Source organism: Wolffia australiana, chromosome 13, assembly GCF_029677425.1.
Source record: "Wolffia australiana isolate 7733 chromosome 13, ASM2967742v1".
Classification (NCBI taxonomy): Eukaryota; Viridiplantae; Streptophyta; class Magnoliopsida; order Alismatales; family Araceae; genus Wolffia; species Wolffia australiana.
Genome location: NC_135847.1, coordinates 3,188,942 through 3,210,718, shown reverse-complemented (window position 1 = coordinate 3,210,718; position 21,777 = coordinate 3,188,942). Strand labels below are relative to the sequence as shown.

The window sequence follows — 21,777 nt, the reverse complement described above, 5'->3', positions numbered from 1 at the left end:
TGGTGTAACTCTGTCATTTGTTTGAAGGTATGACAAGAATCTTTCTTCTCTCTCTATCTCTCTATTTCTGTCAGCGTGGGCAACTTGGGGATGACCCATAAACTTTAGATCTGATAGGTTAATCAATTTACCTTTTCCCTTTGTTTGAATCTCAAGAAACAACAGTTGGTAGGTTGAGTTGTCTGTTGGTACAGACAATAATATTAGCCCCCCACACCGTCATCTGAGGATATATTGAAGTATCCCTCATAGTCATGAAACTGCTGAATCTGTAAAGAGAATGGATTAAAACCAAATTCTTGGACTTATATCTCTTCCTTAAAATCTATCTGCTTCGCTAGTCAAGCATGAACTTGTTCATTGATTCCGGATTTTAGATTACCAAATTACATAGGCTTTATAAATCAAAACAAAGTTTATTCATGAATGATTTATGATAAGAAAATTATAACCAACAAAATCATTATTCATGCGTAAAAATCCCGTCTTCCTCGCGATTCCCATACCGCGCCGTATTGCAATCCAGCTACATTATTCCCTCTGATTCCCCCCTATTTTATCGTCGTCTTCTTCGTATTTCTTCTTCGATTTACTGATTGGCCTGCACTCTCTTGAGCTGTGCAGAGCAATGGCAGCCCCCACCGCCGTGGGTCTCATCGTTCTCGCTGAGATCGCCGTTCTTCTCAGCCATGTCTTGGCGGGTCTTCCAGTTCTCCACCACCCCGTTAAATCCGACGGTTCTCTCAGCGTTCTTGTAATAGGCGATTGGGGCAGGAGAGGGACGTTCAACCAATCAACGGTGGCTGATCAGCTCGGAAGAACTGGGGAAGATCTGAGCGTTGATTTCGTCGTTTCGACGGGGGACAATTTCTACGATAACGGGTTGACCGGCGTTGAGGATGCGGCGTTCATTGAGTCTTTCTCGGGTGTGTATACGGCGCAGAGTCTGCGAAAACCTTGGTACAGCGGTGAGTTTTTGCCTTTGATGTTCTCTGGAATGAATCTGATTAAGACGTGGGGAATTTTCTGGAATGATAACGAGGGGAAATCCTGGCAGTTTTGGGGAATCATGATTATCGGGGAGATGTTCTTTCCCAGTTGAGTCCTCTTCTCCGGGAAATTGATGGGCGCTGGACATGCATGAGATCTTTCGTCGTAGACGCAGGTTCCCTCTCTCTCCCTTTCTCTCTCTCTCTCTCTCTCTCTCCCCCTTTCTCTCTCTCTCTCTCCCTTTCTCTCTCTCTCTCCCTTTCTCTCTCTCTCTCACCTCCCTCTCTTTCTCGCCTCCTCCTCCCTCGCTCTCTCTCTCACCTCCCTCTCTTTCTCGCCTCCTCCTCCCTCGCTCTCTCTCTCACCTCCCTCTCTTTCTCGCCTCCTCCTCCCTCGCTCTCTCTCTCACCTCCCTCTCTTTCTCGCCTCCTCCTCCCTCGCTCTCTCTCTCACCTCCCTCTCTTTCTCGCCTCCTCCTCCCTCGCTCTCTCTCTCTCCTCCCTCTCTTTCTCGCCTCTTCCTCCCTCGCTCTCTCTCTCTCCTCCTCTCTTTCTCGCCTCCTCCTCCTCGCTCTCTCTCTCACCTCCTCTCTTTCTCGCCTCCTCCCTCGCTCTCTCTCTCACCTCCCTCTCTTTCTCGCCTCCTCCTCCCTCGCTCTCTCTCTCTCCTCCCTCTCTTTCTCGCCTCTTCCTCCCTCGCTCTCTCTCTCACCTCCCTCTCTTTCTCGCCTCCTCTCTCTCTCTCTCGCGCTCCTCCTCCCTCTCTCTCTCTCTCTCTCCTCCGTCCCTTCTCTCTCTCTTTCTTGCTCTCCTCCTCTCTCTCTCTCTCTCTCTCTCTCTCTCGCTCCTCTCTCTCTCCTCCTCATCCCCCTGTCTCTCTCTCGCTCTCCTCCTCCCCTCTCTCTCTCGCTCTCCTCCTCATCCCCCTGTCTCTCTCTCGCTCTCCTCCTCCCCTCTCTCTCTCTCTCCTCCTTCTCCCTCTCTCTCCCCACCCCTTTCTCTCGCTCTCTCTATATCTCCCCCATTTCTCCCGCTCTCTCGCTCTCCTCCTTCTCCCTCTCTCTCTCTCTCTCTCCTCCCCCTCTCCCCCCCCCCCTCTCTCTCCCTCTCTCTCCTTCTCCCCCATTTCTCCCGCTCTCTCGCTCTCCTCCTTCTCCTCTCTCTCTCTCTCTCTCTCCTCCCTCTCTCTCGCTCTCTCTATATCTCCCCCATTTCTCCCGCTCTCTCGCTCTCCTCCTTCTCCCTCTCTCTCTCTCTCTCTCCTCCCTCTCTCTCCCCACCCCTTTCTCTCGCTCTCTCTATCTCTCCCCCCTTTCTCCCGCTCTCTCGCTCTCCTCCCTCTCTCTCCCCCCCCCTTTCTCTCTCCCCCTCTCTTTCTCCCCCTTTTTCCCGCTCTCTCTCTCCCCCCCTCCTCCCCCTCTCTCTCTCTCTCTCCTCCCTCCCGCGCCCCCCCCCTTCCTCTCGCTCTCCCTACACCTCCCCCTTCCCTCCCGCTCTCTCGCTCTCCTCCCTCTCTCTCCCCACCCCTTTCTCTCGCTCTCTCTATCTCTCCCCATTTCTCCCGCTCTCTCGCTCTCCTCCTCCCTCTCTCTCCTCAACTCTATCTCTCCCCCTCCCTCTCCTCAACTCTATCTCTCCCTCTCTCTCTCTCTTTCCCCCACCCTCTCTCTCTTTCCCTCTTTCTATCGCTCTATTTCCCTCTCTCTATCTCTCTTTCCTTCTCTCCCACTCTCTTTCCCTCTCTCTCATTCTCTTTCCCTCTCTCTATCTCTCTTTCCCCCTCTCCCTCTCTCTTTCCCTCTTTCTATCTCTCTTTCCAGCTCTCTCTCTCTCTCTCTCTCTCTCTCTCTCTCTCTCTTTCCCTCTTTATCTCTCTCTTTGTATATCTCTCTCTCTCGAGTTCTGCTCCATCTATGTATTCTATTAATCACCCACAAACCAATCTACCTCCTATCTCCTTCCTCCACTCTCATTATTCGAAGAAACCATACAAATTTCAAGCGATTTTCCGTGGCAGAAACCGCGCAGTTCTTCTTCGTAGACACGACTCCCTTCGTGGAAAGCTACTGGACTAACCCAGACGGCGTCCCCCATGACTCCAGAGGCATCTCTCCAAGGGAGAATTACATAGCCACCACCTTGAAGGCATCACCCATATTTTATCTTAATATTTCATCTTAATAGTATCTTAATATTTCATCTTTGACCAGTCACAAAAAACCTGTTGACTTTCTAAACGCAGGATTTGGAGGATGCCCTAACGTCATCTCATGCCACGTGGAAGTTTGTCATTGGCCATCATGCCATTCGCAGTGTCAGCATCCATGGAGACACTCCTGAACTTGTTAATCACCTCCTTCCCATCCTAAAGGTAGTAATATATATTTTTTCTCTTATTGTAATGTAATGTATTGTTTGTTTATAATAAATTAACCTTTTTAATAAGTAGACTCTCATAGTAATCTTAGTGATACAGATTTGTCAAGAGGATGAAACTTACAGTATAGTAGCTGCTCATGATTATTTTGGTTGATTAATCCTCTATTATGATAGTTTCAAATAAGATCATAAAACTGAACAATGATATCCATGAGATCTATGCCAGCTTCCTTTATTTGCTTTATAGATAATACTTCTAAGCTGTTCTGTCTGGAACTTTAAAGCCCGCCGAGAATTATTTGTGTTTTTTTTCGCCTACTATTTGTTTTTTCCACTAAGTGAAGTTTCAGACCCCCAAATTTAAGAAAAGTGATTAAGGGATATCTCCGTTTGTTGTTTGGTACCATATTTCAACCATTTTTCATTGAATTTTTCTCTAAATCAAATGCCCAATTTTAAGACTAAAAATAGATTTGGTTGTTTTGCAATGTTTCTGGAAAGACCAATAACGTTTTTGATAAAGACTAAGTTTGATAGGCATTAGGGGTTTTCTACTTGGCGAAAATACAGAACCAAAAAGTCAATTTTTGATTATTGGATTTCCCATTTCTTTCTTAGTTTAGATATCTTCAAGATTTTTCCTAAAATTTTCTGAGAGTGGATTTGGTTGTTTACAACGTTTTTATGAAGATCAAAATCTTTTTTTGCCGTACATTAACATTAATCATCAATTTTAGTGTTAGAAGATGAAGATCAGGTGTTTGCTACACCCACTGAATTTAATTGACAGCTTTACATCATTCAAAAGTTTTCATGATTTCTCTCAGGCCCACGACGTCGATCTGTACATCAACGGCCACGATCACTGCCTGGAGCACATCAGCAGCAACGACAAGTGAGAAAAAATAAGAGAATATAGAGAGATGATAATGTCAGATCTTTTAATTAGGGTTTCTTGCATGGGTTTTTTTTGCAGCCCAATCCAATTTCTGACAAGTGGAGGGGGGTCGAAGGCATGGAGAGGGGTATATACGCCAAATGAGGATAAATTAAGGTTTTTCTATGATGGGCAGGGATTTATGTCAATGGAGCTCACCCAAGATCGTTTGGAGGTTTCATTTTACAGTATAACTGGGGAGATTCTCCATCGTTGGATCGCCACTAAAGACATCTACAGCATCTAGAGAGAGGGGGGGAAAGGAAAGATAAAGAGAGAGGGGATGAGTTGTTGCTGATGTTGAGCTTGATTTCTAATGGGCAATAAAATACATTATTCTTGACCAGTAAATATCGTTTGTGTCTTAATAAAATGGTTCATTTATGGCAATTTTGAAAAGTTCACATTAGTTATGTATAGGATCTAAGTCTATCAAAAGTTAGGATGAACATGATTAAGTTTCTCATGTTGCTCAGTAGTAGGATTACACTTGAAAGAGGATCCTCTAGTATTCTCCATGAGAGACTGTATCAATGGCAAGGTTATCTATTTGTCTAGATTCACTTATGTTGAGCTTGATTTCCTAATGGGCAATAAATTACATCATTGTTGACTAGTAACTATCGTTTAACTCTTGATAAAATGATTCACGTATGACAATTCTGAAAATTTTAGATAAATGTAGGGTTTAATTGATGTGTAGAATAAGCCTATCATATGCTAGGATGAACATGATTAAGTTTTTCAGGTGAATAGGGTCACACTTGAAAGATGATCCTTTATATTCTCCATGTGAAACTATATCAATGGCTATATTATCTCTTTGTATAGATTCCAAAGTCCAAAAAGTGTGCATTGTAGGTGTGGAAAATATACGGCGAAATTGAAGTGCTAAGATATCTGTATTAGTTATCATGTGGTCGACTAAACATTAGAGCCTTAACAAAATAGTTATTTTTCTGGGTTATTTTTTAAGCCTATGCCTTCAAATTTCAAATCAATTTAGGCCTCTCTCTCTGTGTAAGATATGTAACAGTACAGCGATTTTTGACGGTAGAACCGGTCATTGAAAGACGTAGTATACGTTTTACCATCATCTCTCTCTTTCTCTCTCAAGAGATATAACAAAACAGATATTTTCAATATCCCAAGTCGGATGGTGTGAGTCGCTAGTTATGCCATAATTTTTATCTCCTTCTCTAAACAAAATATATGCTTATATACACACAAGGTACAAGGTATTGGTGGCTCACGATCAACATTAGACTAAGGTACAAGGTTTGCCTATTTATCATATATTTCTCTCACTATAGATATAGATTTATCTAGATTATATAACTTCTAAACCGGCAGGTGTAGTAGAAACTGGCAAGCTATAGCTCAATTCTCATCTCTTTCACCGTAGATTTACAGTAATTTAGATTTTTATCGCCAAAGCTGCCAGTTAATACTTCTCTCTCTATCTCTCATCTCTCTCTTTCTCTTTCTCTTTCTCTTTCTCTCGCTCTCTCTCTCTCTCTCTCTTGCTCGCTCTCTCTCTCTCTCTTGCTCGCTCTCTCTCTCTCTCTCTCTCTCTCTTCTCTATTCCCATCTTTCTGTTACTCTCTTTCTACCCGATCGATAACCAGACACGCAAAGCCCTCTCGCTGCTTCAGCGATGAACGTTCTTTAACTTTTCTCTCTTCCTCTCTCAACTATCATATTTATCTCTCTTTCTAACTTCTATCTCTAGACTCGAGAGAGAAACAACAGCCCAAGTCTTGGTGGAACTCGCAAGGTAAGTCCCATTTCTACCCTAATAATTCTATCTCTTTCTCTTTGTTGATCTATCTATCTCTCTACGCATCTATCTCACCGTTCAGATCTATCTTGGCGCCGTGAAGCAGGTTGAAAAGATGTCTTCTACAGATATTGATATTCCTCCAGATAGCGCTCTTACCACGTTCGTTACCGGCGGGATAATGCTCGGGCTTATGTTAATCATCTTCCTCTGCCTCTTCTTTTGTCTTCGCCGCTGTTTATCCTGGGAAGAACAACCCGACATTGAAGCCAATGCTTGCTGTAAAGGAAACAATTCAGCGCCTGTATAAGCATCCTCTCATTAGCCTGCAGCAGTAGAGAGAGAAGGAAAGAAGAAGAGAGAAAGATGATGATAGATCATACTGTGATAGAGATAGAAGTGCTTGTCCTCTTGAAGATTCAGGTGGAAACTACAGAGTTAATGAGATTCTAACTGTTATTTTTTTTCTGTTATTGACGCTTCTGTTATTTTTTTTATATTTAGAGAGAGGTAGGATCGACCATCTTTTAGTATCAAGAAGTTGAAACCAACCGCCTTTGATGTCCATGGAAAGAGAGAGAGAGATAGAGAGAGAGAGAGAGATGAAGATGCCCATTTGGGGAATGTCATCTTTCTCTCTCCATCCAAGTGAGATCAGACCGAAGACCTCTTGAAGATACATGTGGGAATTGCATAGTTTATGGCATTTTAGCTTCTTTTGCTATTTTTCATGTCGAGAGAGAGAGAAGTGGCATCTACCATCTTACCATATCTTGAGACAAAGCGTCTTCGATGTCTGTAGAGAGAGAAATAGAGAGACGATGTCTGTAGAGAGAGAAATAGAGAGATGAAGGCGTCCCATTCAGGCATGGAGGACGGAAGTCCGTTTCGTCATCCGTCATTTCAACTTCGTCATCCCGTTTCGTCCAAGTGGATTGACGGATGACTGAACGGACTTGTATCCGTCATTCGTCATTCGATATCCGTCATCTGTAACGGATGACGGATGACGACATTTATGAACGAATGACGGAACGTATCGATGACTATATCGGATGACGGTGAAAATTGGCAGAAATTTTTTCCATTCCTTCTTTTTTTTAGTTTTCTGCTTCTCTCCTCCAACTTTAGTCTAAGTATTCTGCTGCTTATTCCCTTCAACTTTCATGTTCAAACCATTTCATCTTCCTCAAATATGATATTCAAATGGCTGCTTCTTGTGTATTTCTTACAATTCCTTATTCAAGTTGGAAATTGATTATTATGATGTGGATTGAATCCCAAAATAGACCTTTCCATGGCCCAAAAGAATATTTGTTTGTAGCCACAGTTGGGATTTAAAGACCCAATTATTGACTTGTAACTGATTGATGCAACAACCTAAAATTCAAAAATTGTATAAGAAAACAACATATATTATAAGAAACCATAACTTTAATTGTGAAAACACCACGTTGGGGACGAACAAAGATAAAAAAAACAGGGATTTCCAAGGTCCAGTCTGTAATAATTTCTGAAGATATAAGGGAGGAGAGATAGAGCATCTCCTTGTGAGCAGTGGCTTCGAGGACCCATCTTACGTGGAGTTTTCTCAGCACTGCGAAGCCTTCGTCATGGAAGGAGAGGAGCCATGTTTGCAAAGGTGAAAGGCCTGAAACCCAAGTTGCATTGTGACGATTAGAGAGAGCTGCAGATGAGATAGTGAGAAAGAGAGAGAGGAAGAGAGAGTGAAAGGGAGAGAGAGTACATGAGAGAGAGGAGGAGATGAGAGACCTTTCTGACTTTCTCTCAGGAGATATGTATGAGAGAGTAAACGGGGTGAACGAGATGCAGAGGGAGAGATGGATGGATGGTGGAGGTAATAAACGTAAGAGAGGAAAAGAGAGGGATGTGAGATGGAGTTACAAGAGGGATGTTAGAGAGACGGTGAAAGAGATGGAAGGTGGAGTAAGCATGTAAACATAAGAGAGGCATATATGAGAGGGAGATAAATACGGTTGTGGAAGCATGCAAATGTAAATGACATTGTAGATAAATGGATAGAAGGTAAGTAGGTCCGATTTGTGGATAAATGTATAAATGAACATGTAGAGAGGATGAAGATTTGAGATACGAAAATTTTGTCACTATAAAGGGATAGATGGACGACGAGTGAACTGTAACGTATGGCAATTCAGAAAGGGGGTCGTGCTCATACCGTGCTGGAAAGAAGTGCCCGTGGGGCAAAAAGCGTATGACGAGCTTGACGACCCTCGGGATCAGGCCTCCGTCAAGGAAATATGCTGCAGTAACAGTAAGAAGAAACGTTAGATACAATAAAATATTCAGAAAAATACTTAAGAAAATTAAGAAACCAAATACCTCGGCCGTGTCTTCAGATGGAGGCGAGTCGATGACATCGCCAATTTGAGTTGTAGGGCGCATCCAATAGTATAATGCACACAACATCTCAATACTCTCGACATCCAAGTTTGATCGTTCTGGCGAGACAATATTACTTCCGACTGAAAATAGACGCTCTGCTGGTGTACTTGTCGCTGGCACAGAAAGGTACTCCATAGCTAACTTTGCGAGGTGTGGGTAAGCCCGGGCACCGGTGACCATCCACCATTTAAGAGGGCTTTCACCGTCTTGCGTAAGGGGCTCGTTGAGGTAGGCATCCAACTCCTGCTCAGGTCTTGCTTTTGGCTTAGAATGAATGTTAGCTGTGAATTTTATAGCCAGGATCGCAGATATGCAATAGAGTCTTCAAGAGAGCCATTTTTGTTGCCGGGTCAAGTAAAGCTGCTGCTGCGATGCATTGATTGCGACGTATGATACTCTCGTATTTGGAAAATTTATTAGTCATCGCCACACAAGCATCCCTGATATGTTCCCTTTGTGAGTTTGGTAGCATGTTCATCACTGCAAATATACCATCCCTGTCAAACTGGTCTAGGACATCGTTAAGGTGATTTGCTATAGTCTTGATTAAGACGAGCACCATCGTTGCGGTAACAACCTTGGAACTACTAATGAAGTTCGTTACTTCAAGAAAGACTTCTAAGATTTTGCTGAAATCTTCCAACATCAGCCACTCGTCTGCCTCTAATGTATAATTCTTCGTGCTCGTCGATATGAGCACACGCGCCATGTGATCTAGAACCTCTCGCTTATCTATGGCATCTCGCAGCATAGTGTACGTCGAGTTCCACCTTGTTGGGCAGTCCAGCGGCACTTTATTGTTGTTTGGCATATTGAAATTCTGGCATATCTGCACGTAGTCTGCCCTCCTCTGGGATGAGCGAGAAATAGCCTTCACTAATTCACGAACCTGGGCCACTGCCTCCCCTAGGGAGATGCAGGTGCGACCGTACGATGTGTTGATGGGATCTCCGACTTCGTCAAACACAGACATCTCTGTTTCCTTTGGTATCGCACATAATGTTTTTAACCCCGCCTGCACGATCAGGTTCAGGACGTGTGCAACACATGGCACATGTCGGTCACTACTAAAATCGGGATTCATGGCACGCAAACTTATCGACAGAAAGTGCATCATAGTACTGTTATTCGTAGCGTTGTCGGTGGTGACAGTAGAAATCTGCATGTTATTCAAAGTTGAGGTGCAAAATCTAAAATAATGATGGCCAATAACAAGTTGGTTTTGGAATATTTATCATACCTTCGATTGAAGGTTGAAATCTTCGAGGACCGCAAGGACCAATCCGCTCATCGTCTCCCCGTCATGCTTGTCTTTGATGTGTCGTAGTCCAAGCACCTGCTCTTCAAGCTTCCATTTTGTATCGACCCAATGTCCGGTTACGCCTAACATCGAATGGCCATTTGGAGTAGTCCATGCGTCTTCCGTGAGGGCCACACGGCAGACGTCACGACACCTATTCTTGATGGCTGTTTTCAGTTGGGTGTATACTGTCCTACCGGTCTCCTTAATAGCCCAGCATCCATACATCTTAACGTTGGACTGAGCTCTAAATCTCCATGCCCGTTGGAATTGCTCGGTATCGGCAAAGGACCAAGGCAACACACTACGAGCAATTAGCCAAAGAATTTCTTGCCTCTCCGTCTCCGGAGTTACTCTAGTGAAGTACTGCTTCGTGTATGACAAATTTGCAAACACCTCCGCAACAGAACGCTGCGGTGAGGAAGCACCTTTAAGTTCATCGTGCACCTTTCGATGAACCGTTGCCAAATGTCGCCAGAAAACATTTGTGCTCCCATCTTTAGGCCGTTGTAAATAGCGTTTAACTGCAGGGTTGATAGCACGACAAAGTTCACATATGTACTTTGAGTCCTTCACTTCCGTGAAGTACTCAAATATTCTTGCTCTAGGTGGCTTCCTCGTATTTTGAATGTGACACTGATCTTCATTCCTATCTTCATCCGCAGCCCCAACCGCGGGCACAACGGCAATTCTCCCATGTGGCACATTGTCCGCACTAGATTCCATACTACACAGACATTTTGGACGATAAAAAAATGACCAAATAGATATAAAATTTAGAAGAGGAGAGGAGAAAGTAAGCTGGAAAAGGAGGAAGAAAATAGAAAGGAGAAGAAGAGAAATTGAAAGAAGAAAGAAGGAGACAAGAGGATAAAAGGAAAAAAACATTGAGCGCAGAGAAGAGGCAGAATGAAGATGAGTATATGAGATGACAAAGTAAGAAGACAGGGGAGAAAGAAATTGTGATAATAGAAGAGAAAAAGAAAAGAGGAGAAGAGAAAAGGTAAGAAGAAAGAGGGAGACGAGAAGAGAGTAGGAGAAAAATTGAGTGGAGAGGAAGGGCAGCAAGCAGATGAGAAGATGAGGGGAGAAGATAAGCACACAGGAGAGGAGAGGAAGAGAATAAGATAATAAAAGAGAAGCAATTAGCCGGAGAATAAAAAAAGTAAGAAGAAAGAGGGAGACGAGAAGAGAGTAGGAGATAATTTGAGTGGAGAGGAAGGGCAGCAAGCCGATGAGAAGATGAGGGAAGAAGGTAAGCACACAGGAGAGGAGAGGAAGAAAATAAGATAATAAAAGAGAAGCAATTAGCCGGAGAATTAAAAAAGTAAGAAGAAAGAGGGAGACGAGAAGAGAGTAGGAGAAAAATTGAGTGGAGAGGAAGGGCAGCAAGCAGATGAGAAGATGAGGGAAGAAGGTAAGCACACAGGAGAGGAGAGGAAGAAAATAAGATAATAAAAGAGAAGCAATTAGCCGGAGAATAAAAAAAGTAAGAAGAAAGAGGGAGACGAGAAGAGAGTAGGAGAAAAATTGAGTGTAGAGGAAGGGCAGCAAGCAGATGAGAAGATGAGGGGAGAAGGTAAGCACACAGGAGAGGAGAGGAAGAAAATAAGATAATAAAAGAGAAGCAATTAGCCGGAGAAGAAAAAAAGTAAGAAGAAAGAGGGAGACGAGAAGAGAGTAGGAGAAACAATCATTGCAGATAAATTAACATTGCATCAAACTATCATTTTGACATTGCAGATAAACTAACATTCACAGCAACTATCCAGCTAAATGGTTCAATGAAATATTTCGAATGAAATGATGAAAAAATGAATCAAGAAACGAATGACGAAATGGAGATTCAATGAATGGGAAGAATACGATTACACACTGTGGACGCAATGAGGACGGATGATACCTGGGAAGAATATGCGCCACGAAAGATGCAACCGGATTCAAACGGAGAGTGAGAGGAGAGATGCTTCGAGAGTTATAGCTGTCACGATCGGAGAGATGCTTCGAGATTGAGAGGAGGGACAAACGGAGAGTGGGAGTGGGGCGAGATGCGAAGAGGGGGAGAGCCGATGAGAAGATCCCGAAAAAGAGCGCCAAAGGGGGAAGCGACGAACGAGGGTTTTTGGGAGACACTGAAGACTGAACTGCCTCTGGGGGGTTTCTATTTTTCGTCACAGTTACGTCCGTTCCGTTCCATTTTCATCAATAGACGAATGACGAAAATGACGGACTTTTTTTTGAAAAATGGATATCGGAACGGAATTCCGTTCCGATGCGTTCCGTTCGTCCATTTCCGTCATCCGTCGTGCGTCCTCCATGCCTACCCATTTGAGAACTGTCATCTTTCTTTCTTCCTCTTGGTAGATGGGGAGAGAAGCGGCTGACAGCTTCGATCTCTCAAACTGTATCTATATAGAGATAGATAAAGAGAAGAGAGAGTGTGATGAAGATGTCCCCTCTGAGAAAACCCATCTTTCTCTTTCCCTCACTCTGAGATGACAGAGAAGCACCAGTCATTTTCAAGCATTCAGGTGGGAATTACAGAGTCGGCGATATTATAATCGTCATCATCGCTTATTTTGGTCTTTATTTATGTCTAGAGAGAGGTGTGTTATTCTCCCTGTTGCTGTGTCTAGAAGTTGAAACAAACCGGGGAAATGGTAAATCTTTGGAAGTAATAGCATTCCTACTACAGCGACATATGTTGTTTTCACCAATGATTTGGGTAATGAGCCAATTCCTTCCTTTCTGTCATGATAACATTTTTTGGAAAGGGTATAGTTTAGAATAACACCTAAATTCAGTTTATACGGCACTTTCTGAACTCAGACTCTAGAAAGGGATAGTTTGGTGACAGCGTGACAACCAAACCAAAACAACCAATTATTGAGAGTACAAAAACTACAAAAACTTGTTTCAGTAACAAAACAAAAATCCATTAGAAAGACGGATTAAATGCTTAAGAATCTTTTGTAACCGAGAATGTCTCTTTCTAACAGTGGTTTAGTTTCCAACATCCAGTTAATATCTCTCTTTTCTCTCATTCTTTTATCCCCTCTTTTGCTCCAGTTAAATCTGCAAAATGCTCTTCTATCCCGCTGTGCAGGTGCCTAAGAAGTGGTCTCTAGGGTCATCAAGTGCAGTCCTGAAATATTGTTAGTCTCACGGCTCCAGACTCGATTAATTTGCCTGAAGTATATACCTTTCCGAATTACTTCTAGTCTAGATTACACTCCAGACTTTCACTTGGATTATTTGTCATAGTATGAATGAAATATTTGTAGTCTCTGGGCGCAAAACTAGATTATTCTTTCTTTCGAATATGGTGTGTCAGTATTACTAGTTTATTGTACTATCTTGATTTTCACTTGCACTATTTAAATAACTTGGATTTCGTCATTGATACATTCTCAAAATGTGATTTTTTTTTAATTTTCTTTTCATTTCATTTTGTACCAGCTACAACCATACTCTATTTTATAATATGTAGCCCAGATAGAGGAACTATCTGATTTCTTCCAAGCCTAACCTTAATATATACAGCATAGCTCGTGGTTCCTTTTAAACATGTTAATGGATCATATGTGGCCTTGATTGTCCATCTATCTGCATTGACCATGTAGAATCACTGTCCAAAAGATAAGACCATTGTCTAAGTTTAAATAAATATTCTATTAGTATATTTATTATTAAGACTAAGTTTTATTCAATTATCATTCTCTCCATTTGTAGATTAAATTCATATAAATAATGAATTTTTTGATTGCATTCTTGTAAATTTATATTATTCATGGATAAAAATATGGCTGTATGTATCCGTTTTAAAATTTGGAAATTATAAAAGAAAATTTTTACATGAAATGAATATTATATTTTTGGATTGTTTGTGTATTTTCTTGATTTTCATAATTTTTCAGAATATGTATAGAAATTTTATTCAAAAATTTAAATATGATATATATATATATATATATATATATATATATTAAATTAAGAAAAAAGAGGCATGAAGTCAATATTGAAACATTGATGAAATATTGTTCTCATGTTTTTTATCTTGTAAAATTTGAGTATTTTGAGGACTTCGGCTAAAAGAATTACGTGGAAGATATGATTCACTATTTTGAAAAAGTGTGTCTGGAAGAATCTACATCATAATATATCCCTTTCTTCAAAAAAAAATCATAATATACCCCTTTTGTTCACCTGAAGCTTGAGTTGAGACCCTATCATATTTATTCATATCTCTTGGTCAACATCAATCATAACAAACGATACAAGGCATGCTAGAATAAGTAACCAGAGTTAGATTGCTTTTGAGATGTAGAACTTACTAGGAAGAAATAAGATTGGTCTTTGACAAATATTAGAGGACTTGATATGCATGCATGTATTCCATTTCAAATATTTAATGGTTAAGCCTTGTTCATGTCTTTCATAGTTATAGATACTAAAAAAACAAAGGAAATCTAGATCTACTTACACATTAAGTGGTGGGTCTACACCAATCATTGGAAGTCTTATGCTTCCCCCATCAAGGATCACTTACCTCATTCGTTTATTGTCCATATTCTTGAAAGCTTGGAGGTTAAATGCTTTCCCTTGGAAATATAATCTAGGTATAAAGGGATAGAGACTTTTTTGAACGCTAAGATAAAATTATCCTTTTGTATTAGCATAATGCCAATTTGGTTATATAATTCTGCAAGAACATTTCAAAAGTGCATGTCTGATATAGTCTCAGAGTATATTGATGATACCCTAGAGGTCTTGATGGATAAATTGTCTAAATTTGAAGATGAAAAATAAATAATGAATCTTTCACGTGTTTGGAAAATATCTTGGAGGTTTACATCAAGAATAAATACCTCATCTAGGAGAAACTACATTTATGTGATGCGAAAAAAGTGGAAGCATGAGTAGAGAAATAACTGAGATGGTAAAACATGCCACCATGTATTTTATGTTCATTGAATCAAACATTTATTCATTATTACTTATGTGATGTTTATAATGAAGACCATGAATATGCCCAATGACCGATTGGATTATGATGATGTCATAATGCAGTGATCACTGATGTTTAAACATTTATTATTTATGTTCATATTCGATGGATAGTCGAGATGGACATCGAGTTATCATGATAGAATAACGCTATTGGATCCTACTTACACAATAAGTAGGATTGGTCTTGTGGTCGTTGGTGTGGAGATACTAAGGACAGATAGTGGGTACTCTTTGGAAAAAGAGTTCACCGAATTAATTTGCATGAATCCCTAAATGATATTATACCTAAACGTTAATCAGGTTGATTCATGTCATGGTTGTAGAAGTGATCTGTTAATTTGAGGCACCAAACCCATCTCGTGGGTGGATGACAATGTTTTGACTATGGCTTACGAGCCCCAACTATGAGATTCAAATGTTTTAGCCCACATGTACTGAGAGGTACACAAAGGTGTTTGAGTGGTCAAGACACGATCATCCACTCTCATAATAGGAGGAGATTGACTCAATGAAGGTGATCTAGATAAATCAGTGACCAAGGTAGAGAAAACATTCTCCAATAATCCGCTTTACATTTTAGTATTGACCAAATGATGAATTAAGCTTTGATAATTAACCATACCTTAAGTCCTATGGCAGTCTTGTGCAAATGAAGAATTATACATATACGGTAACCAATGAAAGACAAGGTTCCATAAGAGAGTTCAAATATTACTTTATATCTTACAAAACATGAGGTGTACCTTGGCACCCCACAAGTTGGAAACTTAACCTATCGATTGGGTTACGTTGATCCTTGATTAATTAATCTATATGTTGAAATAGTTAATTTATAAGGTTGTTCAATAAATTTTAGTGGACATTAAAATGTGGGCCTAGAGGGTCACACTGATACGACTGAAAATACATTGGAAGATATAAATTATTTAAATTTTTTTATAAAAAATTCTTAATGAGTATAAAAAAGGGGTCGCCCATTTTAGGTGCCCAGGCCAGCCAGATCTCCCTGCTTCTTCTTTGTTTGCATTCTCCACTCATTTCACAGATCATCCTTGATAGTGAGAATATTCACAAGATCTTCAAGACGAAGGAGAGAAGATCCAACAACCTTCTAGTCACGTGGATATCACTTGAGGCTTGAAGAAACACTTCCACGAAGCAAGTTAACGGGGGAAAAAAAGAAGTTCCCCATAAAGTACTCAACATGTTACATGTTTTCAGCTTCCACTGCTTCAAATTTATTTCATGCACCATAAACCATTTCCTCATAACCCAATAGAAAGTGCCACCAAGGGGAAAGCAAAGGGAGATGAGAGACCAGATAGCTCAAGAATAAATTACATCGAATTAGTCATGAGAGATTACATGCCTTGATATAGGACTTGTTAGGTTTTAGGGTTTTTATTGATTGCATGAAAACACATTTTATGATGGAGAATTAGCAAACAAGTTCAAACTTAATCTATAAAACTCTATATGATCACATCACACTATGTAGAACTTGTTCTACACGTAACTTGCTCCTTAGGAGAGTCTCTTCAAGCCGTTCATGTGCCTGGCCTCGTGACGTATCCACATGACTGATGTGATGATGGATCTTATCTTATTATTCTCCAGCTCTTATTGATTATGTGGTATATCTTCTCACCATCAGTCTCACTCGCGAGTGGTTTGAGAAGAAAGGGAAAAAAGGCAAAGCTGGTGCGTAGGTCTGGATAACATAAGCACCAAAATTGTTGCCCCCTCTATTTATTTTTGGATATTTTTAAAATATTCCTTATAAATTTAAGAAAATCCACCATGTATAGATCTTATGTGTGTGACCCTTTAGGCCCATGTATCAGTCTAATTAATAATATTAATAGCCCAATAATATTTATTGATGAACCTTATTAACTAACTACATCAACATGTGTATTAATTCATCAAGGATTGATTTAAGTTTCCAGCTTGTGCTGGGCCAAGCTACACCTCCCCCTCTAGAAGATACAAAGTTATAAATGAATTCTATCATGTAACAATTACTTTCATCAGCTAAAAAAAAATCTATAATCCTTCATCCACAAGGGGATATGGTTATTTGTTAAAATCTAATATATCATTAAAAATTAGTACTGATGTGTGATGGGGATCATTGGAGAATACCTTCTCTAATATCTTAATTACCATGACTAGAGATTTGATGCATCTTCTTCCTTGAGTTAATCTCATTGTTTATCAATGGTGAACGATCCAATATTTACCACTCAATCTCATTTGTGTACTTATTGCTATATCTGATCTATGACTTGTTTGAGTCTCACCATTAAAGGATTGCACTTCTTATTCAAAACATAATAAACTCCTTGGATGCCATTGGTATCTCAGGATGACGGTGACTTATAAGACTAAGAAATCAATCAACCTGCTTATGTTTTGATATAATAATATTTCAGGATTCCTACAAAACAATTCAATGAACTATTTATCTAAAGATCCCCCATTGTTTGTCCTTAGTGTATCAACACTAATGGCCCCACTAGCAGCCATACTTATCAAATAAGTAGGATAAGATAATGTTATTCTTTACAGATCATTCATTGTCTGACATGATTATACATCAAATATAATTTTTCAGAATATATGTTTAAAAATTAGTAAACATCACTTGAGAATAATAATGATTAGATATTTCTTTTAATGAACTTAAACATAATATGAAAGTGGGATTGGATTGATGGACACATAACATTCATATGGGCTTAGGCAGAATTTACATAGAGATAATCCATATGAGATATAGGGGACAAAGATTGATAAATCTAGAGATATATAGGTCTTCTCACATGAAGTGAGACATGTGCGCTAGGATATTTTGGAATATGAAATAGAGGACAAAATTAAGGTTATTCAAGGTTTCGCGCTGAAAAGAAACCAATAAAAATAGGTCTTTTGGCCATCTCAGATTCTTTAGGGGATTTATAAATGATTTTAATAAATTTTACGAACCATTTCCCTTCCTAAGAAGAAAAGATAGAGATTTACTATTTTGTAACAAGGCAAACTTCATTTATTTTGAAGAGCTCCAGGATGGAACCGCTAACTCTATAAAGTACTTTTTGGAAACTTTATTTTAATTCCATGCATCATATAAGATTACACCATGAGAGCCTTCTTCAATCAGCGTTCATATATAAAGCACACAACAAACTTAAATGAGCCACATCTGAATAATACAACAACCAAATATGAGGTTTGAGATGTACTTCTGTAGTCTCAACATTTTTTATAACTATTTTTACAAACTATTTTTCTCTGTATTGTTTAAATAAAAAAGAATCAAAACATAGACTCCTTAACTGATTTTTTTCTCTAAGATTAAGACATAAATAAAAAGTAGTATGAATGTCATGTACTGTTACTAAGTGGAAGATCATTTTTCATGAATTCATAAGCGTGGTACTAGAAAGAACTCTAACATGTACTATCATGAACATATTAAAGGAGTAATTTGATGCCATTTGACTTTCCAAAATAAAGATATTTCTTCTCAAAATAAGTCAAAACTAATAAACAGATAGACAACTTTGTGTCTCATCCAACTATTGTAATTGTGGTGCACATGAATCTAAACTCTTTGGATGGAAAAACAAAACTCAAGCTAGCCCACAATTACCACCATATAGAGAATAGCTTGGATGTGTACCCACACATCCATATGCCTGCTTGTTTCTTGATTCAACTAGATGTCCTTCATAGTTATAGATGGACCATATACCAGCAGTCCTTACTCTTTTTTAATGCTTTGATTTTATCATGTTATTATTTCATGTCACAGAAATATTAGATAGCATGGCCATGGCAGGTCATTGGTTGATGGGATATATTGTGAGTGAAAATCCTGGATAGTGGACAGAGCAGCTGAGCTGATGAAGGGTGAAATGGATATGGACGGATGTTGAGAAGAAGACAACAATATAAGTACAAGGAAATCACTGTAGATACTTATATTCTGTATGGATCGTGGCAATTTTACATTCTAATAGATCCCGTCCACTTTTTTTTGTCCTTCAACTTCAATAAACAATTTTCACCAAGAAATTTGATGGACTGAAACTCATTTTATTTCACTAGGCCTACCAGTGTAGGGGAAAATTCAATATAATTTTTTAAAATGGATATGGTGATCTATTTTCAGATACAAAGGTTTCAATGGTTACATTGGAGAGATAAACCTAACCTTAACTTTTTAGTTCAAAAATTATCCTTGTTTGCTAGATGTCTTATTCTGAATTTAGATCATTTTGTGCAACTATTGCTTTATAAAATTCTGGTTTTATTTTAGTATTTTCAAAGTTTTCAGAATATTTGGGAATATTTCTTTATGAAAATTTTAACTTTGGATTTATTCCATAAATGTATGTTGTGAGTTATTTATATTTTTAATGAAATTTTAGCGGAGAATGTGAGAAGAATTAGGATAAAACTACAATCAATTCAGTTTGAATCCCTATATAATTACTTATTTATGATTCAGTGATCATATTTAATTATACTCTCCTTTATCTAATTGGGGAAGTGGTTTATCCTAAAATATCCAGAGTCATTTTATGTAATACTGTTTCATTTTTTCATAATTTCAGTTTATGTATTATGATAGACATTATTTGATTGGCATTTATATTTTAAAGTTCTTAGCTTTAGTGCTTTGATAGAAGATTAAGTGCTGTAGTTTTGGATATTTATTTAGAATTAATGAATATTAAAATATTTATCCTTGAATATACATGTTTATGAAAACTATTGAAATGGAAGTTTGACTAAAATTTTTGAAAAAACAAGTTCATACGTGGATTATTTTATTTCTTATTATGGCATCCACCCACTACTCAATTTTTTTTATATTTTTCATTTTTCTATTACATATCCCTTTGTGTTGGACGTACTATATTTGAAAATATGTATATGCTATTTTGGGAATATCCTGTCAGATGTTTTTAAGATAATAATGTTTTTCACTTATCCTTAAGGATATATCCAATGAGTACCTTTTAAAGCTAGGAATAATATTTCTAGTTTAACTGGTTGGGGAAAATTGGGAATAATATTTCTAGAAATATTAGTTAGTGGTTAAAAAGATAACTATGTGAGAAAATAATTCAAGATTTATTGAGGTCAAGTGACATATTTTCATGCAAGATATTGAAGGGTTACATTAGGGTTGTTAGTTTAACATATCATTGGTTGACCTATCATAACTTCATTTATAAAATCAAATCTTAGGGTTTTTAAGTTGTTGATGGTAATTTAGTTTATTCAATAGTGTTTATAATTGAGCCTGAATCTTTATAAAGCTAAGTTGTTCCATTAAGTTAAAGGTTTGGGGTAAGAACTCAAGTTTGGTGTTGATGTAGAAATGGACATGAATTTCTATATATCTCAACAGAAGTGAAAAAATAACTGATATCGTTCATGGACAATTATCCTAAAGATATACATTATTAGTAGTTCTTGATAAATATAAGGAAATGGGTGGGGGGGGGGGGACCTTGAAAAGTAACCTTCTATGTCCTGGTATTTTTTTCCAAAGTATCGATCATATTTATTATGTCAATATGCTAAAAAATACTAAGTCAAAAGACCATGTGGACCCGATTATCATAAAGTGATGATAAATATCCTCTTAATGCTTGATAAAATTGATTGATCAGATTTTTTAATCTTATAATTTTCAAATTGACAAAAATATGATCCGATCTTATCCAATCCAATCAGATCACCCTTCACTACCTTTCTTTGATTTACTGCTATAATAACTTTTTAAACACAATCCAAATAGTGAATAAATTAACGGAATTATTAGGCATGTTTTGGTAAATTTGATTGTGTCTCATTGAGCCCTTCCTTAAAGGAAATTCTAGCATTCTAAAAGCTTTTTTGGTTTAGGGATTATTACTGATGGCACATGGAACTGTATGACTGGAAGTACTGATAGACTGACAGGACATCACTGTCATTACACTTCACCATCACTTCTATGAGAGGGCAGATGTGGGGTCTTGTTAATAGTTGCCACATCAGAAATATGCTATTAGCGTGCTTTGTGTAATCTAACCATGCAAACCAGAATACACATCATTGGGCCAAATTTTTGAATCTGCAATGCAAAACATGGATCATTTTGGGCTGTTTGGCAGCCCACCCAGAAAAAGTGGGCATTGTAACAGGTCAAATATATTGGTTTATGGTGCATTCCAAGAGGCCTATGAATAGACCGTGGGTAGCCTGCACTAACTGTCAATTTCTGAGATACATTGGTTGTGTGAAGGCTATGTGGTCCAACTGTTAATTTTTGTGTAGCCTGAAATCATGACAAACCTGCCAAAAGGGCCTCTTCTCTGGCTGGTATTAAAAGCTAGATATTAATATTAAGATTAAAAAGGCCATAAACATATATCATGATTCATTTTGCTTCTTTTTTATATAGGCCTCTTGTTTAGGGCCTGGTAGATGTTCCAGGAGCAAGGTAAACAACGCCTTAGCTGTCATTGATCAAAGAAGGAAACCCCAAAAGGGACTCAAGTTTTTAATGCAATCTCTAGGGAATTAAGAAAATTGAAGTCCACAAAAATCATCTCAGTAGCTCCAGAAATGTTTTACTAGTGGATTAAAGTAGCGTGGTGTAGGTTGAATGTCTGAAATATATGTAATCGACTTAAAATTTTTCATTTATATATTTCCCTTTTAAATAAAATTTAACACCTCTAGACCCTTATGAAAGGCTGGGGGAGACCATTAGCCTCCCCATTTCTGCCTATATTTCTCCTCATTCCTCTTATATTAGGATGCCATCAAACATACCAAACTTTCAAAAGTTGATTGAACCCCCTTTTTATTCTGATTTTAATCCACATATATCTCTTCCTCAAAGTCCATACGATATTATCCCACTTATTATCTGTTCTCATAAAATTGTTAC

At 38.7% G+C, this 21,777-nt stretch overlaps 1 protein-coding gene and 1 long non-coding RNA gene across 2 annotated transcripts; both read left to right on the top strand.

The window, feature by feature from the left end:
* Positions 1–476: 476 nt before the first annotated feature.
* LOC144710977 (purple acid phosphatase 4-like) lies at positions 477–4,695 on the top strand. Its single transcript, XM_078584854.1, has 6 exons — positions 477–968; positions 1,058–1,165; positions 3,007–3,134; positions 3,232–3,360; positions 4,196–4,263; positions 4,345–4,695. Exons 1-6 carry the CDS (start codon positions 629–631, stop codon positions 4,550–4,552), a joined length of 981 nt encoding a protein of 326 aa, XP_078440980.1. The 5' UTR covers positions 477–628; the 3' UTR covers positions 4,553–4,695.
* Positions 4,696–5,558: 863 nt separating this feature from the next.
* On the top strand, positions 5,559–6,553 carry LOC144711292 (uncharacterized). Its single transcript, XR_013583515.1, has 2 exons — positions 5,559–6,082; positions 6,192–6,553. It is a non-coding gene; the product is annotated as an uncharacterized LOC144711292 (long non-coding RNA).
* Positions 6,554–21,777: the final 15,224 nt, after the last annotated feature.

Bases quoted from the DNA above. Each gene is read 5' to 3' on its own strand.
- LOC144710977 (XM_078584854.1), top strand. From the start codon at position 629: ATGGCAGCCCCCACCGCCGTGGGTCTCATCGTTCTCGCTGAGATCGCC. The intron at 3,135-3,231 runs GCATCACCCATA...TTCTAAACGCAG, and splicing joins ACATAGCCACCACCTTGAAG to GATTTGGAGGATGCCCTAAC. The intron at 4,264-4,344 runs GTGAGAAAAAAT...TTTTTTTTGCAG, and splicing joins CACATCAGCAGCAACGACAA to CCCAATCCAATTTCTGACAA.